The 21,524-nt window shown below is 46.4% G+C and overlaps 3 protein-coding genes and 1 non-coding gene across 4 annotated transcripts; all 4 read right to left on the reverse strand.

Annotated features, from left to right (window-relative positions):
• Window positions 1–1,303: 1,303 nt before the first annotated feature.
• Window positions 1,304–2,227, reverse strand: LOC132584124 (olfactory receptor 10G6-like). Its single transcript, XM_060255926.1, has one exon. The coding sequence runs from the start codon at window positions 2,222–2,224 to the stop codon at window positions 1,304–1,306; it is 921 nt and encodes a 306-aa protein (XP_060111909.1). The 5' UTR covers window positions 2,225–2,227.
• A 3,959-nt stretch (window positions 2,228–6,186) lies between these two features.
• LOC132583060 (olfactory receptor 10D3-like) lies at window positions 6,187–7,098 on the reverse strand. The gene has a single exon (XM_060254725.1). The coding sequence runs from the start codon at window positions 7,096–7,098 to the stop codon at window positions 6,187–6,189; it is 912 nt and encodes a 303-aa protein (XP_060110708.1).
• Window positions 7,099–14,369: 7,271 nt separating this feature from the next.
• LOC132584155 (olfactory receptor 10D3-like) lies at window positions 14,370–15,281 on the reverse strand. The gene has a single exon (XM_060255960.1). It carries the CDS (start codon window positions 15,279–15,281, stop codon window positions 14,370–14,372), a length of 912 nt encoding a protein of 303 aa, XP_060111943.1.
• A 1,614-nt stretch (window positions 15,282–16,895) lies between these two features.
• Window positions 16,896–16,962, reverse strand: TRNAT-UGU (transfer RNA threonine (anticodon UGU)). The gene has a single exon. It is a non-coding gene; the product is annotated as a tRNA-Thr (tRNA).
• Between the last annotated feature and the right edge of the window lie 4,562 nt (window positions 16,963–21,524).

Genomic DNA, 21,524 nt, shown 5'->3' on the forward strand with positions numbered 1-21,524 from the left:
ACCTGGATATCGCAGGTTAACCAAATCTCATCAGATCATAGAGACTGAGTGGGGTTAAGCACTGGTTAAAACATTTCTCGGAGATGCTTTAGAAAAAAAATCTTAGAGAATGGAATATTTTATTGCCAGCATGTCAATTATGTCCTGACCGGAATGGCCTGGGCTAGAATAATTTCATCAGATATGAGAAGCTAAGCAGGTCAGCCCTGGTTAGCACTTGGATGGGAGACCACCAAGGAAGTCCAGGGTTGCTATGCAAAGGCAGGGGATGACAGATCACCCCTGTTTGGTTCTTGCCTTGAAGACCAAACAGGGCTGCCATAAATCGACCGAAGTTTGACAGGACTTATTATCATCACCAGGGCTTGTTTTAAACCGGAATGCCCAGGAACGCAGTTCCGGCTGGCTTGGCATCAGGGAGTGTGGCCTAACACGCAAATGAATTCGTGCTGGGCTTTTTCTACAAAAGAGCCCTATGCGAATCCATGGTGACATCATTGGAGCCAGTTTGGTGCAGTGGTGAAGTGTGCAGACTCTTATCTGGGAGAACCAGGTTTGATTCCCCACTCCTCCACTTGCACCTGCTGGAATGGCCTTGGGTCAGCCATAGCTATCGCAGGACTTGTCCTTGAAAGGGCAGCTGCTGTGAGAGCCCTCTCAGCCCCACCCACGTTACAGGGTGCCTGTTGTGGGGGGGGAAGATATAAGAGATTGTAAGCTGTTCTGAGTCTATTTCAGGGAGAAGGGTGGGGTATAAATCTGCAATTCTTCTTCAAGGAGGTGTGGCCTGATATGCAAATGAGTTCCTGCTGGGCTTTTTCTACCCAAAAAGCCTTGATCGTCACCATTCTTGAAGGAGGAGATAAAGAGAAGGAAATTAGGGTTGTTGTTGTTTTTTTCATTTTAAAACTCTTTTATTGTATAGACAACCAAATAAATTACAGTCCATCATAGCATTTTCAAACCAACATACAAGATATGTTATTATGATGGATCTTTTCTTATAACAACAAGTTGCAGCAAGCTAATTAGTCAATGAAACAAAAGCAAACCTTCAGTCTGAGATGTTTGTGAGGTTTTTAATTCACCAGAAAAAATACATATCCAGGCTGACCATTGATTCATCACATTCTGAGATGACAGATTACCCTCAAATTGCTCTACCCAATCTGTAATTTTGTCCAGCATAAAATATTCCCTAGAATATTAGACCTCCTTTAAATTCCAGAATATCAGGAGACCTCCAATTGATAAGAAATTTAGAAGAAACCAGCTACTAAGGAAGGCTCGTGTTTAAGCTGAGTTATGCTTTCCTGCTATTTAGTCTCAAGATCACTGTTTTCATCTCCTTGTTCCTCAGAGTGTATATAACAGGGTTCAGAAAAGGGGTCACTGTGGTATAGAAGATGGCCACCACCCCTCCCACTGGATCTTGGGCTCCGGGTCTCAAATAGGTAAAAGTGAGAGGGATATAGCAGGTCATTACAATGAGGACATGGGATGTGCAGGTGGAGAAGGCACGCCGCCTTCCTTCAGGGCTGTGAATCCTCAAGATGGCGGAGACAATGTACACATAAGACGTTAGAATAAGAAGGAAGCAAGTCATGGCAACGATCCCCACATCAACCAAGGTCACCATCTCATTGAGTGATGTGTCAGCACAGGCAAGCTTCAGCACAGCTGGAATGTCGCAAAAGATGTAGCTCACTCGATTATCTGGTCCGTAAGGCAACCGAAAGGTGAGGGCTGTCTCCATGGCGGAGTGCAAACAACCACCAATCCAGGTTCCCATAGCAAGCCAAAAGCATGCCTTGCTGTTCATGATGGTGCCATAATGGAGTGGGCGACAGATGGCCAGGAAGCGATCGTAAGCCATGACGGTGTACAGGAAGCATTCAGCGCATCCCACAAAATGGTAGAAGAAGAGTTGGGTCACACAAGCTCCAAAAGAGATGATACCGCCATCTTCCAAAAACACAGCTATCAGCTTGGGCACCACCACTGTTGAAGTGGCAATATCCAGGATGGACAAATGGCAGAGGAACCAGTACATGGGCTTGTGAAGCTGTGGTTCATACACGACAGCCAAAAGGACCAAGAGATTACTAAGGAGGGTCAGCAAATAGATGCACACAAAAAAGATAAACAAAGGGACCTGTAGCTCGGGAGGGTACGGAATCCCCAACAGGACAAAAGTCATCAGGGTTTGATTTTCACACTGCATTTCTCTCGTGCATGCAGGGATACAGAGTAGAGTGACAAAGCAAGATGACCTTTAAAAATGCCGAAACATCTAGGATACCTTGCCAACTTCCATACCATCTCTTATATTTCTTCATGGCTGGGTATAGTTCCCATGCATTATAAGTGGACAGGTTCGGAACTGAAATTATTTTCTCAGAATCCCTCTGTTCGGCGACTTGAACAGTTATGTCCACATACCTGCTTACTTCTGCTTCCTTCCCTAGGCACAAATGAGTTAACTGAGTGCATTAAATCCCTACCCTCTGATAACTGCAAGTTCTGTTTGCATCCTTTCTCTTCTTGACTTTCTGATGTTCTGCAGCTCAATGGTAGAGTGCCTGTTGTGCATGCAGGAATTCTTGCGTTCGGTCACTGTTACTGCTAGCTAAAATTCTCTTGGGTAGCAGGGCTACTGGAGGAAAGGTGATACGATGTAGCCCAACCTCATCAAATCTCAGCAGGGTAGGTGCTAGAATGGGAAACCACCATCAATGAATATCTCACAATAGATCATTTTGTTCCTTGGTTTTGGCTTTTCCCTGCACCTTTTGGAGTCTTTATAACATTGTGGTTTTGTGCGATCTCGCATATTGCTCTTCTCCCTGGTGCATTTCTTCTATATTGGGTCTCTTGTGCTCAAGATGTTGAGATCGGGTAATGTCCTTGGACTAATAATTTTGCTTAGTTTGTAACAACGGGGAGGGAAGACTGTGTAGCCTTGTAATTGCACTACTCATCACAACGCTAATTGTTGTCTGTCTCCCGTATGAATGAATTGCTCCCACTAATTACTACGAGAGGAAATATATGGAGCAAACTTCTACATTAACATTCTATAGTCAAAGGAGGCTCAATCTGATAGGGTTGCGGATGGCACTAACAGAACTAGACAGAAAATAATAACCATCAAACACGGTATAAAGACATGGGTTTCTACAATGCACAAGCTTTACAAATGCTAAAAGCTGTAATGCCCTGAAAAAGTTTAGGAGCTTTAATCCTGGTTTAACTCTATCCCCAAACTGACTTTCTGCACTAGAATCAGAGAAACCAACTTTATGACTCTATGATTCTATGGTTTTAGTGTAGAAAGTCAGTTTGGGGACAGAGTTTAAACCAGGATTAAAGCTCTAGTGCGAAATTGGTCTTTTTTCCATATTAGGTTCTCACTAGGGCTTTTTTGTAGAAAAAGTGCAGCAGGAACTTATTTGATTATTAGGTCACATCCCTTGACACCAATCCTACTGGAGCAGTGTTCTTCTGTGTTCCTGCTCAAAAAAACCCCCTAGTTCTCACAATGCAAATGCCGTGCACTCAGCGTTAACAGTATTATTGCAAGATTCAGGGTTTTTTTAAATAAAGGAATTTAAATTCATGCTGATTCAGCCCATAAGGGGGAAATGTCCATAAGCGAAATATAAAGCAAGGATTTTTTGTTTGTTTGTTTGTTTCGGCAGCAATTTCTAGTTAATGTCCTGAGAAATATAAGGTTTGGAATGATGTTTATATAAATTACACAAGAGTTCAAGTCTTCAGCAGGATGGCCAAACGGAATAGAAGGCTTCTCTAATGCGATTTCGAATTCTTGAGGGTCGCTCAAGGTTCCGTGTCCTGATAGTTCTTGTGGACATATCAAAGCAACATAGACTACATGAACACGTTAAATACACCACCTGTTTTTGTGGGAACAGATGGCAAGGAAGGAAATTTTAAAATTAATATTTTAGTTGTATCCTGAAAACTGCTGACTTCAGTCATAAATTTACAAGCTGGTTCCTCTTAACATCCATCAGAATATGTCAGACCTCACATATACACATAAACATATACCTCACATATACACCTCACATATACACATAAACATATACATATACATATATACATATGTGTGTGTGGGGCTTTTTTGCAGAAAAAGCCCAGCAGGAACTCATTTGCATATTAGACCACACCCCCTGACACCAACCTTGTTTTTCACAGGACTTTTTGTAGAAAAAGCCCAGGAGGATCTCATTTGCTTATCTGGCCACACCCCCTGACACCAACCCAGCTGGAACTGCGTTCCTGCTCAAAAAATATAATCTTCTCCCTCCAAAATTCCATATAAGAAAGCATAGAGCAGCCAGGTAAATGAGCAACAATATGCCAGTATTCTTTTTTTGGCAAAGAAAGGCAGAGGAACCAAATGACAATATAATTTATCAAAATTCCAGTCTTATTTCTTAATCTTTTCCAAGGAATTCTGCCCAAGCTCGAAAGCTCCTTCACTGGACTATGTGGTCCTGAGGATGGGCCTCATTTTAATAGTATTTTATTTGTACAAGAAGCGTATTGGTTTCAAGATGATTTGTAGTGTATCTCTTTAGTGAATAAAACAATGTATAGTAATAACTTCTGGCTGAGATATCACTTTCTTTCACTTCACACACACTCCTCCCTCTCAGATCCTCCTTTCTCTTCAGAATGTACTTTGACCAATCATTATTAGTTTAGCTCAGTTTAATCTTCCTCATCTTAACTCAAAATTCTGTCAACTTCTGCCACTCACAATATTAGGTCTTGACTCTCCCTAGTTACTACTATATCCTCTAAACTGTAGTCTGCTTTCTTTTTAGAATCTTAAAAGCTTTTCAAAGCACTAATATGGGATCGCCAACCAGGACTTTTTTTTGGTAGCAGGAACTCCTTTGCATCTTAGGCCACACCCCTCTTACATATCCAGTCCTCCAAGGGCTCTTCTTACAGGTCCTACTGTAAACTCTTGGATTGGCTATATCAGGGGGTGTGGCCTGATATGGAAAGGAGTTCCTACTACAAAAAAGCCCTGATGGCCAACCAATCACCTCATTCACTCATCCCACTTTTTCACCCTCCTCTTTCTTCTGCAACTTACCAAGCATTTAAAGAAACACACCATTAAAACTTTAAATCATTACAGGTGGCAGGTCTCCTAAATTTAAATGCTGGTAAAAGACAATCCTTCAGCTGACCTAAAGGGTAGGGTTCCCACACTCCAGGTGGAGGCGGAAGATCTTTCAGAATTTACAACTGATCTCCAGACTACCCAAATCACATACTTCTTATTCATTTACAACACTTATTTTGCTCCTCCTGCGGGGAAATGGCTGCTCTGGAAGGTGGACTGTATGGCAGGATACCCCATTGAAGTCCCTCCCCAAATCCCGCCCTACTCAGGCTCCACCCCCAAAATCTCCAGCTATTTTGCAATAGGGTTGCCAGGTCCAATTCAAGAAATATCTGGAGACTTTGGGGGTGAAGGAAAGAGATTTTGAGGGTGAAGCCAGGAGCAAGGGTGTGACAAACATAATTGAACTCCAAAGGGAGTTCTGGCCATCACATTGAAAGGGACCGCACACCTTTTAAATGCCTTCCCTCCACTGGAAATAATGGATAGGGCACCTTCTTTGAGGGCTCATTGAACTGGACCTTCTGGACCACTCTTTTTTAAACTTAGGGGATGTTTTGAGAATAGGCATCGGATGCTATGCGGCAAATGTGGTGCCTCTATGTCAAAAAACAACCCCTAAAGAGCCCCAGATACCCTCAGATCAATTCTCCATTATACCCTATGGGAATCAGTCTCCATATGGAATAATGGAGTGCAGGCAGACATTTCCCTCCCCCACACACCAGCTTCTGACGACCCTGAAGCAGGGGGAGGGCCTCCAAAGCAGGGATCCCCTGCCCCCACTTGGGGATTGGCAAGCCTATTTTCCAACCTGGAGTGGCAAACCTACTCCCAGCTTCCACCTTCAAATTTCCAGATACTTTCAAACTTGGAGTCAGCAACCCTCATTGAGTATCTAGGGTAGTGGTTTTCATGGTACAGTTTTTACACTACAATGGCAGACCAAAGAGACTTTCCTGGCTTCCTTTCTTGTTTCTCAGGTAAAATAAAATAACATATGCTTGACCTCTTTGTCTCTAGCCCCCTTTTAGTTTTCTGAACGCTGACTGAACCTCCTTGTTCCTCAGAGTATAAATGGTTGGGTTCAACATGGGTGTGACAACGTTACAGAAGATCTGGATGGGGGTGGCTAATATGTCACTCAGAGACGGCTGGGTGTAGAGGAGGGCGCAAGGCCCAAAGAAAAAGCAAACGACCGTCAAATGCGACACGCAGGTGGAGGCTGCTTTGCGTCGGCTTTCTGCGGAGCGCATCCTGAGCACAGAGATGGCAATTCTGATGTAGGACATGAGGATGAGTACGAAGCAGGCCATGGGCACCACACCGATGTTGGTGAAGCTCACTGTCTCGATGATGTAGGTGTCTGCACAAGCTAGCTTGACCACTGGGAAAATGTCACACAAGAAATAGTCCACCACGTTGGACCCGCAGTAAGGCAGTGTGAAGGTCAGGCTAGTTAAGATAGTGGCATGGAACGAACTGGTGAACCAAGTCCCAGCAGCCAAGAGGGCACACACTCTTTGGTTCATGATAAGCGTGTACCTCAGTGGGTGACAGATGGCGGCGTAACGATCATAAGCCATGACGGTGTATAGAAGGCACTCCGTGCTGCCCAAGAAGTGGTAGAAGAAGACCTGGCACATGCAACCGCCCCAAGAGATGGTTCTGCTCCCTGCCCAGAGGTTGGCCAAGAGCTTGGGAGTGCTGATGGAGGAGAAGCCAAGGTCTACCACAGAAAGGTTGCAGAGGAACCAGTACATGGGCGTGTGGAGGCGGGCATCACAAATGATTGCAGTGAGGATGAGCAAATTCCCAAGCAGGGTGAAGAGGTAGAATGACAAGAAGACGACAAAGAGGATGTTTTGGAGGCCTTCGGTGTGGGGGATTCCAAGGAGAACGAATTCCAGGATCACTGTGTGGTTGGCCATTCTGAATCCAATCAATGCACTGCTAAGGAGGATGGTATATATACAAAAAAGAGACACAATCTCAGTAATTATCCTTGTCAATATGTAGTGTGTTTGCTTAGTCACTGTGGAACTCCCTATTGGAAGAGAAGAGAAGAGAAGAGAAGAGAAGAGAAGAGAAGAGAAGAGAAGAGAAGAGAAGAGAAGAGAAGAGAAGAGAAGAGAAGAGAAGAGAAGAGAAGAGAAGAGAAGAAGTAGATTGATGATTATTATGATGATGATAATGATGATATTGAATTTATTTCCCGCCCTCTCTGAATATCAGAGTCTCAGGCCGCGGTCACACTCACCATTAAATCCATTCCTAACCCGTTGCTATTATACCCCGCAGCTTTTTTACAACGAATTTCCTGATCCGACATCCCTCCATCCTTCAGTTCTAAGCAGCATTGGTCCCGTCATTGGTTGATCAGAGGTCTCAACAGGACCTCATTTTTTGAGATGTCATTCCGCACTCGCGCAAGCGCAGTACCGTGGGATATTGTGCTTGGCTTTTTTTTTTCAAAGGTGCCAGAAAAGGTGGGCGATCTGCCCCCCCCCCACCCAAATTTAAACACCCAGCCAGGGAGGGGAAGCCCAGGAGTTCTCTTTGCTGTCTCTCCACCTGGCGGGGAGACAGCAAAGGTGGATGATCTTCCTCTCTTTGCTCTCTTTGCATGGCAGCTCTCTTTGCTGTCTCTCTGCCTGGTGGGGAGACGGCAAAGGTGGGTCATCTTCCTCCCCCCCCCCATTTAAACGGGACAGGGTAAAAGCCAGAATGGGCTGGAACAGGCCGGAATGAGCAGCAAACAACATAGACTGTCACGAAAAATGAACACCCCGCCAGGGTGTTTAAATAGACCTCTCTTTGCCATCTCTCCGCCTGGCAGGGAGAAAGCAAAGGTGGCCGATCTGCCTTTTCTTCACATTTAAACTCCCCACCTGGGTGTTTAAAGGGGGGATGAAAAGCCCAGGAACTGCCTTTGCCATCTCCCTGCCTGGCAGGGAGACAGCAAAGGTGGGCGATCTGCCTCCCCCCCCCCCCCCAGGAAAGGTCCCCTGTGCAAGCACCAGTCGTTTTTGACTCTGCGGTGATGCTGCTTTCACAAAGTTTTCATGGCAGACCTTTTACGGGGTGGTTTGCCATTGACTTCCCCGGTCATTACACTCTCCCCCCCCCCCCCACTCCAGCAAACTGGGTACATATTTTACCAACCTCAGAAAGTTGGAAGGCTGAGTCTACAATTGCTGGTGCAATGATATCATTTGGAGTGGGCTCTCACAGGGAAGTGGATGTGCGCTTGCAACGAGTCGGCTACAATGGAGCGTTCAAACATAAAAAGTGCGCGCAGGAGTCATTGGAAGCATTCTTATTCCGGATTTAATGTACTATCAAAAAAGTCCACGTCTCAGTCATGGCAGTTCGGGACATGAACGAGCCAGCAACCATTGCCAGATGCTGATGTTTGGACAACCGCATAAAATCCGACATGCATCTGGCTTTCATCCATGCCCATCTTGTCAATTTATGTGCGTCTGACCTCGGCCTCAGAGCGCCTTATAATCTCTTTTACCTTCCCCTCCCCAACAGACACCCTGTGAGGTAGGTGGGGCTGAGAGAGCTCTTACAAAAGTTGCCTTTTCAAGGACAGCTCTGCGAGTGCTATGGCTGACCCAAGGCCATTCCAGCATCTGCAATTGGAGGAGTGGGGAATCAAACCCAGTTCTCCCAGGTAAGAGTCCTCGCACTTAACCACTACACCAAAATGACTCTCAGTTTGGATAAATACCCTGCGTTTCACTACCCAAAGGAGTCTCAGAGCAGTTTACAATCTCCTTTCCCTTACCCTTCCCACAGCAGCAACCTTTTAAGGTAGATGGGGCTAAGACAGCTCTGACATAAACTGCTCATGAGAGCTGTTGCATGTGGAAGAGCGGGGAATCAAACCCGGTTCTCCCAGATAAGAGTCCATGCATTTAACCACTACACCAAACTTACTCTGCTGTGTGTGAGAGGTCAGAGATGTTCTTCAGTAGGGGGAGCCAGCCCAGGTTGGCCTGATCTCATCAGGTCTCAGAAGCAAAGCAGTATCAGCCGTGGTTAGTACTTGGATAGGAGACTGCCAAGGAAGATCAGTGGCAATGGCAAATCTCTGAACATCTCTTGCCATAAAACCCCACGGGTGTTGCCATAAATTGGCCATGACTTGACAGCGCTGCCTTATACTGAATCAGTCCCTCAGTCCATCAAAGTCAATCTTGTCTACTCAGACTGGCAGCAGCTCTCCACATTCTCAAGCTGAGGCTTTTCACACCTACTTGCCTGGACCCTTTTCAATTGGAGATGCCGGGGATTGAACCTGGGACGTTCTGCTTCCCAAGCAGATGTTCTAACCCTGAGCCACCGTCCCTCCCTACTTTCCTCACAGTCACCAATTCACTTCTAAAGTAGGAAAGAAGGCAGATTTTTTTTTTACAAGAAACTTGTGAATGAATGAAGGGCATTGAACCCTCCCTTGTCTACAGTAGACAGTCTACTCAATGGCTTCCATGTTCATCTGCAGCTCTGCCGAGCTACATTGCCTTGGCTTTTATTTAGAACATTTGTGAGCTTGCTTTTGTCTCCAAGGCAGCATACAATACGTTCTTAAAACAGAGTAGCCTAAAACCTTTAAACAGTCTGTAATATATAAGAGGTCCCCTTACCTGAATGGCCTAGGCTAACCAGATTTCAGATCTCAGAAGCTGATAAGCAGGGTTGGACCCAGTTAGTACTTGGATGGCAGACCACCAAGGGAGTCCATTGTTGTTACACAGAGGCAGGCAAAGGTCAACCACCTCGGTTCATCTCTTGCCTTGAAACTCTACAGGGTGGTCATAAGATCGCTGCAACTTGATGGTGCTTTCCACCATTACTGTCTAAAAGAGAAGCCACCTTCTCCTGTCTTTGTGAATCTTTATAGTAAGTTGACCCCCCCCCTTTTAGCCCAGGGTTGTTGACTGACCAGCGGCAGCTCTCTGAAATGAAGATGAAGAAGAAGAAGAAGAAGAAGATGGTGGTGGTGGTGATATTGGATTTAAATCCCACCCTATACTCTGAATCCCAATCTCAGAGCAGTCACAATCTCCTTTACCTCCCCTCCCCCCCCACACACACACAAGAGACACCCTGTGAGGGATGTGGGGCTGAAAGTGTTCTCATATCAGTTGCCCTTTCAAGGACAACTCTTGCAAGAGCTATGGCTGACCCAAGGCCATTCCAGCAGGTGCAAGTGGAGGAGTGGGGAATCAAACCAGGTTCTCCCAGATAAGAGTCCGCACACTTCACCACCACACCAAACTGACTCTGAATTATAAAACTTTTGCTGCAGCAGCTATCATTTGTTACCTTCAATGCTGTGTGGTGGATGGAAATGACAAGCAAACATTTCAAACAAAGGCAGGGGAAAGGAAGAGAAACCTGTTGACCAAACAAGTGTCTTCTTACTTTGCATGAACAGAAGGTGGTGGAAATCCTGTTCTGTGGTCTTAGTACTCCTAGTGATTCTAATCACATCCTCCTAGCCCAAAGCATACATATGTGAACTGAAAGTCCAGCTGGAAAGGATTGGCCAGAGAGGCACCGTCCGCTTTGGGTTCCTCCTTGAAGATCTACATTGTTTCCAGATCCGTTCAGACTCAAAGCAGATCTTCTGCTTTGCAGGCAAAGACAGGTTTAATGACCTGAGGAAGCATCTATATGGCCTCTGCCATCTTTCTACAAGGAATTGAGACCCGGGAGACTTCCCTGACTCCCTGCCCTGTGGTAGAACCTAGGGATGGATTAGCTGCCTGATCGTATTGCATCAGTTGTTTTGTTCAGCTAATGAGCGGCCTGCCTGGAGAAGGATGGTGGAAAGATCAAGGGATCACCTTCCTTTGGGACACAGCTGTCAGATCTAGGGCCTTCTGGGGTTACTGGCAGGGGTGGAAAGAAGAAGGTCCACCGTCTCATATGAGATGAGGCCACCACTATCAATCAGTCATAATCAGGGCTGCTAACAGTGGGGTATTAAGCAGGGAAGAAGAAATATTGCCAAACTTCAACATCGTACAGAAATTGTGTTCAGCTCGGTTGCAATTCTTACCTCATGTAGCAGTAGTAGTAGTAGTAGTAATAGTAGTAGTAGTAGTAGTAGTAGTAGTAGTAGTAGTAGTAGTAGTAGTGGAAGAAGAAGAAGACGATTACGAAGGAAATGACGATGATGATATTATATTTATACCCCACCCTCCACTCTGAATCTCAGCAGTTTACAATCTCCTTTACCTCCCACCCCCACAATAGACACCCTGTGAGATAGATGGGGCTGAGGGATCTCTGACAGAAGCTGTCCTTTCAAGGACAACTCTGCCAGAGCTGTGGCTAACCCAAGGCCATTGCAGCAGCTGCAAGAGGAGAAGTGGGGAATCAAACCCGGTTCTCCCAGATAAGAGTCCGCGCAGTTAAACACAACACCATACTGGCAATTGGTATTTATTTATTGAGGTCTTTAGACCAACTTACAATTCAATCAGGCATCAAATACAACAGTAAAAATTCAAATTTAAGAACTGTTAAGGTGGAGTTTCCATAATTTGATCATTCCTGCACAAAACTTAGCAACTTCACATTTGATCTTAACATTATTATCAGATAAAAACCAGTGAAGCCTTGCTTCTTCTGTGTTCCATTACCGCACGCAATGTGTCTTTACCATTCGGTATGTCTCAGAATTCTCAGACCAGAGAGCATCTTCTGCTGATAGTTTCAGAGGGCAGCCATGTTGGTCCTCTCTATTCCTGGTAAATAACCTTTAAGCTGATTCAAATCATGCTGTCTTTCGACATCCAAGATTCTCTGTTTAAGAAAGGGTTTAACCAAATTGTACTCCATGTTGAGCAGATATTGTTTAGATAGTCCATAATAACCCAACTTGGACTCCGTTTGGCCATGTTGGTCTGCAATAGCAGGTTCCAGTCCAGTAATACCTTAGAGCAGGGGTGTCAAATCAACCCCCCCCCCCCGGAGGGCTCCTATCAGGGCACCGAGCAATTGACTGTGGTCTGCTTCCTTCTGCATCACGAAACCCCTCTCCATGAAAGCGCAATAATCAAAATTTAACTATTAAACAAATAGAAATATCTACAATCAAATCCAAACAGTACTACATTCTAATATAATATACAAGAAATCATACAGAAAAAGATCCATCCGGAATGCATGCCACTCCTACTGTGCTTTCTGTGACTAACGTCCAAATATAATAAAGTTTATCACAAAAAGTCCAACTGGAGAACCGGTCCAAAAATCATTTTGGGCCAAATAGCCCTTCTTCCAGGGACTGTCTTCTCAAAGAATGATTGTAGTAGCTAAGTAGTGCTGAAATTCAATTGTTACTCTTCATCGTGTATCATTTCTCTGTAAAAACAGGTGTCAGCATTTATAGTTCTTAATGAGGTACCACTCTCTTTCACTTCACACAAACTCATCCCTCTCAGATCCTCCTTTCTCTTCAGAATGTACTTTGACCAATCATTATTTGTTTAGCTCAGTTTAATCTTCCTCATCTTAACTCAGGGTTCTCCCAACTTCTACTTCTCACAACATTAGGTTTTGACTCTCTCTGGTCACTAATAAGTCCTCTGAACTGTAGTCTGCTTTCTTTTTAGAATCTTAAAAGCTTTTCACAGCACTAATATGGGATTGCCAACCAGGACTTTTTTTGTAGCAGGAACTCGTTTGCATATTAGGCCACATCCCTCTTACATAGCTAATCCTCCAAAAGCTTCCAGGGCTCTTCTTACAGGGCCTACTGTAAGCTCTTCGATTGGCTACATCAGGGGTGTAGCCTAACATGCAAAGGAGTTCCTACTACGAAAAAGCCCTGATGGCCAACCAATCATCTCATTCACTCATCCCACTTTTTCACCCTCCTCTTTCTTCTGCAACTTACCAAGCATTTAAAGAAACACACCATTAAAACTTTAAATCATTACAGGTGGCAGGTCTCCTAAATCTAAATGCTGGTAAAAGACAATCCTTCAGCTGACCTAAAGGGTAGGGTTCCCACACTCCAGCTGGAGGCGGAAGATCTTTCAGAATTTACAACTGATCTCCAGACTACCCAAATCACATATTTCTTATTCATGTAAAAGACTTTTTTTTGTTCCTCCTGCAGGGAAATGGCTCCTCTGGAAGGTGGACTGTACGGCAGAATACCCCACTGAAGTCCCTCCCCAAATCCCGCCCTACTCAGGCACCACCCCCCAAATCTCCAGCAATTTCCCAATAGGGTTGCCAGGTCAATACAAAAAATATCTGGGGATTTTGGGGGTGGGACCAGGAGACTTTGGGGTGGAGCCAGGAGACATTGGGGGTGGAGCCAGGAGCAAGGGTGTGACAAGCATAATTGAACTCCAAAAGGAGTTCTGGCCATCACATTGGGCGTTTTCGCACTGACCTTCTAGTGGCGCGACCACCCTCTTCACACCGGAGGATCTGCCCGGATTTCGCACAAGAAGCGCCGGCGCACCCAAAAGAGCCGGCGACTTCCGTCGCGAAACCCGCTCAAACGGAAACCGCCAAGAAGCAGGAAAACGTTTGAGCGGGTTTTGCGACGGAAGTCGCCGGCTCTTTTGGGTGCGCCGGCGCTTCTTGTGCGAAATCCGGGCAGATCCTCCGGTGTGAAGAGGGTGGTCGCGCCACTAGAAGGTCAGTGCGAAAACGCCCATTGAAAGGGACCGCACACCTTTTAAAATGCCTTCCTTCCATAGGAAATAATGAAGGATAGGGGCACCTTCTTTTGGAGCTCATAGGATCAGACCCCCTGGTCCAATCTTTTTGAAACATGGAGGGTGTTTGGAGGAGAGGCACCAAATGCTGTGCTGAAAATGCGGTGCCTCTGCATCAAAAAACAGCCCCTACAGAGCCCCCAATACCCTCAGATCAATTCTCCATTATACCCTATGGGAATCAGTCTCCATGGGGAAGAATGGAGTGCCCAGCAGACATTTCCCTCCCCTCATCACTGGATTCTGATGACCCTGAAGTAGGGGGAGGGTCTCCAAACGGGGGGATCCCCTGCCCTCGCTTGGGGATTGGCAGCCCTATTTTCCAGCGCAGTGCTTTTCATGTTACAGTTTTTACACTACAGTGGCAGACCAAAGAGACTTTCCTGGCTTCCTTTCTTGTTTCTCAGGTAAAATAAAATAACATATGCATTTTCCCTTTGTTTCTAACCCCCTTCTAGTTTTCTGAACGCTGCCTGAACCTCCTTGTTCCTCAGAGTATAAATGGTTGGGTTCAACATGGGTGTGACAACGTTGCTGAAGATCTGGATAGGGGAAGCTAATATGTCACTCAGAGACGGCTGGGTGTAGAGGAGGGCACAAGGCCCAAAGAAAAAGCAAACGACCGTCAAATGCGACACGCAGGTGGAGGCTGCTTTGCGTCGGCTTTCTGCGGAGCGCATCCTAAGCACAGAGATGACAATTCTCATGTAGGACATGAGGATGAATACAAAACAGACCATGGCCACCATGCCGATGTTGGTGAAGCTCACCTTCTCGATGATGTAGGTGTCCGCACAAGCCAGCTTGACCACTGGGAAAATGTCACACAAGAAATAGTCCACTATGTTGGACCCACAGTAAGGCAGCGAGAAAGTCAAGCTGGTTAAGATGGTGGCATGGAATGAAGCGGTGAACCAAGTCCCAGCAGCCAGGAAGACACACACTTTCCGGTTCATGATGAGCGTGTACCTCAGTGGGTGGCAGATGGCGGCATAACGATCATAAGCCATGACGGTGTATAGAAAGCACTCCGTGCTGCCGAAGAAGTGATAGAAGAAGACCTGGCACATGCAACCGCCCCAAGAGATGGTTCTGCTCCCTGCCCAGAGGTTGGCCAAGAACTTGGGAGTGCTGATGGAGGAGAAGCCGAGGTCTACCACGGAAAGGTTGCAGAGGAACCAGTACATGGGCGTGTGGAGGCGGGCATCACAAATGATCGCAGTGAGGATGAGCAGATTTCCAAGCAGAGTGACGAGATAGAAGGACAAAAAAACGACAAAGAGGATGTTTTGGAGGCCTTCGGTGTGCGGGATTCCAAGGAGAACAAATTCCAGGATCACTGTGTGGTTGGGCATTCTGAATCCAATCAATGCACTGCTAAGGAGGATAGTAAAAAAAAAAAAACACAAACTCAGTAATTATCCTTGTCAATATGCAGTGTGTTTGCTTAGTCACTGTGGAACTCCCTATTGGAAGAGGAGAGGAGAGGAGAGGAGAGGAGAGGAGAGGAGAGGAGAGGATTGATGATGATGATATTGAATTTATTTCCTGCCCTCTCTGAATCTCAGAGTGACTTACAATCTCCTTTACCTTCCCCTCCCCAACAGACACCCTGTGAGGTATGTGGGGCTGAGAGAGCTCTCACAAAAGTTGCCTTTTAAGGACAGCTCTGTGAGTGCTATGGCTGACCCAAGGCCATTCCAGCATCAGCAGTTGGAGGAGTGGGGAATCAAACCTGGTTCTCCCAATTAAGAGTCCTCACACTTAACCACTACACCAAACTGGCTCTATTTGGATATATACCCTGCGTTTCACTACCCAAAGGAGTCTCAGAGCAGTTTACAGTCTCCTTTCCCTTCCCCTTCCCGCAGCAGCAACCCTTTGAGGTAGATGGGGCTAATACAGCTCTGACATAAACTGCTCATGAGAGCTGTTGCATGTGGAAGAGTGGGGAATCAAACCCGGTTCTCCCAGATAAGAGTCCATGCATTTAACCACTACACCAAACTTACTCTGCTGTGTGTGAGAGGTCAGAAATGTTCTTCAGTGGGGGGCCTTATCTCATCAGATGTCAGAAGCAAAGCAATATCAGCCATGGTTAGTATTTGAATGGGAGGCCTGTCAGTATAGAGTCCTCCGTCCACAGCATGAAAGAAGCAAGGAGCAGCAGGTGGATCTACAATGACAGCATCTGACAGGTCAGGTCAGATCAACCTTGGGAGTGAGCCGGTTCTGGCCAGACTGTATCAAGGGGAAAGCACCTGCTGGAGTCAGCAATTGTGTGCACTGCCGTGATTGGCTGAGCTGTATATATAAGGACTATAGTGCCAGGCAGTATTTCTCTCTGTTGAGAGTTGGTTCCTGGCATAGCACTTTGTCACTCAGTTTAATGTTGTTCACCGCACTAGTTGTATTGTATATAGTTTGTAAATACACTACTTTTATACTAGGTGCTGGTGTGTGGCTCAGTTTCTTTCCAGAGTCTACCTTCAGGCAGTTCTCTGTTTTGCACTCTGCACATGAACCACTGACAAGGCCACCAAGGAAAATCAGTGTTTCTACCCAGAGGCAGGTAATTGGAAGCCATCTCTGAACATCTCTTGCCTTAAAATCCCGCGCGTGTTGCCATAAACTGGCCATGACTTGACAGTACTTTCCACCACCAGCCAGCGTTAGTGATTACACATGAACATATGAAGCTGCCTTATACTGAATCAGACCCTCAGTCCATCAAAGTCAGTATTGTCTACTCAGACTGGCAGCGGCTCTCCACGTTCTCAAGCTGAGGCTTTTCACACCTACTTGCCTGGACCCTTTTCAGTTGGAGATGCCGGGGATTGAACCTGGGACCTTCTGCTTACCAAGCAGATGCTCTACCACTGAGCCACCATCCCTCACCTGACTGGCAGTGGCTCTCCAGGGTCTCAAGCTGAGGTTTTTCACGCCTATTTGCCTGGACCCTTTTTAGTTGGAGATGCCGGGGATTGAACCTGGGACCTTCTGCTTACAAAGCAGATGCTCTGCCACTGAGCCACCGTCCCTCCCTACCTCCCTCACAGCCACCAATTCACTTCTAAAGCAGGAAAGAAGGCTGATTTTTTTTTACAAGAAATTTGTGAATGGATGAAGGGCATTGAACCCTCCCTTGTCTACAGTAGACAGTCTACTCAATGGCTTCCACGTTCATCTGCAGCTCTGCTGAGCTACATTGCCTTGGCTTTTATTTAGAACATTTGTGAGCTTGCTTTTGGCAAAAGCCTGGTCTCCAAGGCAGCATACAATACGTTCTTAAAACAGAGTAGCCTAAAACCTTTAAACAGTCCGTAATATATAAGAGGTCCCCTTACCTGGATGGCCTAGGCTAACCAGATTTCAGATCTCAGAAGCTGATAAGCAGGGTTGGACCCAGTTAGTACTTGGATGGCAGACCACCAAGGGAGTCCATTGTTGTTACACAGAGGCAGGCAAAGGTCAACCACCTCTGTTCATCTCTTGCCTTGAAACTCTACAGGGTGGTCATAAGATCACTGCAACATGATGGTGCTTTCCACCACTACTGTCTAAAAGAGAAGCCACCTTCTCCTGTCTTTGTGAATCTTTATAGTGAGTTGACCCCCCCCCCTTTAGCCCAGGGTTGTTGACTGACCAGCGGCAGCTCTCTGAAATGAAGATGATGAAGAAGAAGAAGAAGGTGGTGGTGGCGGTGGTGGTGATAATTGATTTAAATCCCACCCTATACTCTGAATCCCAATCTCAGAGCAGTCACAATCTCCTTTACCTCCCCTCCCCCCCCCACACACACAAGAGACACCCTGTGAGGGATGTGGGGCTGAAAGTGTTCTCATATCAGTTGCCCTTTCAAGGACAACTCTTGCAAGAGCTATGGCTGACCCAAGGCCATTCCAGCAGGTGCAAATGGAGGAGTGGGGAATCAAACCAGGTTCTTCCAAATAAGAGTCCGCGCACTTCACCACCACACCAAACTGACTTTAAATTATAAAACCTTTGCTGCAGCAGCTATCATTTGTTACCTTCAATGCTGTGTGGTGGATAGAAATCACAAGCAAACATTTCAAACAAAGGCAGGGGAAAGGAAGAGAAACCAGTTGACCAAACAAGTGTCTTCTTACTTTGCATGAACAGAAGGTGGTGGAAATCCTGTTCTGTGGTCTTAGTACTCCTAGTGATTCTAATCACATCCTCCTAGCCCAGAGCATACATATGTGAACTGAAAGTCCAGCTGGAAAGGATTGGCCAGAGAGGCACCGTCCGCTTTGGGTTCCTCCTTGAAGATCTACATTGTTTCCAGATCCGTTCAGACTCAAAGCAGATCTTTGCAGGCAAAGACAGGTTTAATGACCTCAATCCTGAGGAAGCATCTATATGGCCTCTGCCATCTTTCTATAAGGGATTGAGACCCGGGAGACTTCCCTGACTCCCTGCCCTGTGGTAGAACCTAGGGATGGATTAGCTGCCTGATTGTATTGCATCAGTTGTTTTGTTCAGCTAATGAGCGGCCTGCCTGGAGAAGGATGGTGGAAAGATCAAGGGACCACCTTCCTTTGGGACACAGCTGTCAGATCTAGGGCCTTCTGGGGTTACTGGCAGGGGTGGAAAGAAGAAGGTCCACCGTCTCATATGAGATGAGGCCACCACTATCAATCAGTCATAATCAGGGCTGCTAACAGTGGGGTATTAAGCAGGGAAGAAGAAATATTGCCAAACTTCAACATCGTACAGAAATTGTGTTCAGCTCGGTTGCAATTCTTACCCCATGTAGCAGTAGTAATAGTGGTGGTGGTGGTGGTGGAGGAGGAGGAGGAGGAAAAGAAGAAGATTGATGATGGTGGTGGCAATGGTTATGATGATGATTTTGGATTTATATCCCACCCTCCGCTCTGAATCTCAGAGCAGCTTACAATCTCCTTTACCTTCCTCCCCCACAACAGACACCCTGTGAGGTGGGTGGGGCTGAGAGAGCTCTCCTAGAAGCTGCCCTTTCAAGAACAGCTTCTATGAAAGCTATGGCTGACCCAAGGCCATTCCAGCAGCTGCAAGTGGAGGAGTGGGGAATCCAACCCAGTTCTCCCAGATAAGAGTCTGCGCACTTAACCGCTACACCAAACTAGGTCTCGGTAGTTATTTATTGCAGTTTGACCAGCTTACAATCCTATCAGGCATAAAAAACAATAGTAAAAAAATCAAATTTATGAACTGTTGAGATGGGGTGTTCCCGTAAATTGATAATTGCTGCACAAAAGTTAGCAACTTCACATGCAGGCCCCGCTTGTGGGGTTCTGGCACCTGAGACAGAACCCCAACACGCACCCCCCTGGGAGAAAAGTTTCCGTGCGCACACAAAGCATGCGGGCACTGTGATGACATCACCCAGAGATGATGTCATCGCACCAGGCACTTGCCGCTTCCCTTCCCCAGCTCCCTCGGAGGATACTGGGGAAGAGAAGTGCCACTGTTTTTCGGCTCTGAGGGACTCGGAGAGCTCCTCCTCCTCCAGTTCTGTCCTTCAGCATCTCCTCCTCCGCTAGCTGGATGCTTTTTGTGCTGGAGCCACCTGGCTTCCTTTTGCTGTGCCTCTCACAGCACAGAAGTAGACTCCAGCGTCGCTCAGCCTTGCCGCGTCTTTGATGAGGTTGGTGGAGCGAGAGGCTTTGTTCACCTCCATCTGGTAGTCTCCAGCAGGAGAGAAACCTTCGTATGCCTGTCCCAGCCAAGACAGGACACCACCGGTGTGCTGTTTGTACCAATACATCTTGTCATGGCTGGTGACATTTTGATGGCATGGAATCAGAACTCTGTCCCCCTCTGTGCAGATGAGTTGCTTGGGTTGGAATACTTGGCCAAAGATAAATCTTGGAGCTACTGGGGGGGGAAGAGAGACTCAAGGTTAAAGAGGTAGAAAACCACAGAATCATACAAGAGATGGCAGCTTGACTACGCAAGGTTACTCTAGAGCACGTTTACTCTGGTCTAAGCCCATTGCTTTCAATAGGCTTAGACTGGAGTTACGCTGGGGAGGGACGGTGGCTCAGTGGTAGAGCATTTGCTTGGTATGCAGAAGGTCCCAGGTTCAATCCCCGGCAACTCCAACTAAAAAGGGGTCCAGGCAAGTAGGTGTGAAAAACCTCAGCTTGAGACCCTGGAGACTAGAGCCACTGCCAGTCTGACAAAACTGACTTTGATGGACCAAGGGTCTGATTCAGTATAAGGCAGCTTCACATATTCACCTATGCATAGGATTGTACTGTGAACTGATCTGTCAAGTCATCGTCTTACAAAGTTAATTTCCCCCTTCCCCCTCTTCTATTTAATCCTTGCCGCCTAGAACAAATGGTGACAACTGGATGGGCCAAACTGGATGACCTTCAGATTCTGTTCCAAGAGGATAAGGTAACACTTCCCCACCCTGAATCAGCATTGGCGAGACTGGAGGTCTTCAGGAGGGGAAGGGAAGCAGTGAAATTCATTCCTCCCCCTCACCGCCTGCTGCTTCCACCACCAGCTATTTCCACTGGATTCAATCCATTGTCCAGAGCAGTGTAGAATATTGCTCCAAGAGGAAGACAGGTGACTTTCCCAGGACTGAGTACTCCATAGTGTAGGGGTATTTGTTCCGAAGGCTCCAGTCCTGACTAATCTTGCATTCACCTGCGAAGGTCACTCCAGCAGTGCCTGACCAGCAGAACTTAGAGAGCAGGGGAATTTGTATACTTCTGTCCCCTTTTTTTCCCAGTATCCTCTATCCTGCGTGATCTTTTTAAGAAAGAAAGAAAGAAAGAAAGAAAGAAAGAAAGAAAGAAAGAAAGAAAGAAAGAAAGAAAGAAAGAAAGAAAGAAAGAAAGAAAGAAAGAAAGAAAGAAAGAAAGAAAGAAAGAAGATATTGGATTTTTATCCCGCCCTCCACTCCGAAGAGTCTCAGAGCGGCTCACAATCTCCTTTCCCTTCCTCCCCCACAACAGACACCCTGTGAGGTAGATGAAGATATTGGATTTATATCCCGCCCTCCACTCCAAAGAGTCTCAGAGCGGCTCACAATCTCCTTAATCTTCCTCCCCCACAACAGACACCCTGTGAGGTGGGTGGGGCTGAGAGGGCTCTCGCAGTTGCCCTTTCAAGGACAACCTCTGCCAGAGCTATGGCTGACCCAAGGCCATTCCAGCAGGTGCAAGTGGAGGAGTGGGGAATCAAACCCGGTTCTCCCAGATAAGAGTCCGCACACTTCACCACTACACCAAACTGGCTCTCCACACCAAACTGGCTCACCATAATAGAGAATAGCACATAAAGTTGCTGAACAAAGCAGGAGTCCAGTATCACCTTTAAGACCAACGAACTTTTATTCAGAACATAAACTTCCATGTGCATGCACACATCTTCAGACGAGGAATGAGGTACAGTAAGCAGAGCTCACTCCTCATTCCTTGTCTGAAGATGCGCGCATGTGCACGAAAGCTGACATTCTGAATAAAAGTTTGTTGGTCTTAAAGGTGATACTGGACTCCTGCTTTGTTCTGCTGCTTCAGAGCAACACGGCTGCCCACCTTGATCTATGTAAAGTTGCTATTAAGGACACATGCCAG

Source organism: Heteronotia binoei, chromosome 15, assembly GCF_032191835.1.
Source record: "Heteronotia binoei isolate CCM8104 ecotype False Entrance Well chromosome 15, APGP_CSIRO_Hbin_v1, whole genome shotgun sequence".
In the NCBI taxonomy this organism is placed as follows: domain Eukaryota; kingdom Metazoa; phylum Chordata; class Lepidosauria; order Squamata; family Gekkonidae; genus Heteronotia; species Heteronotia binoei.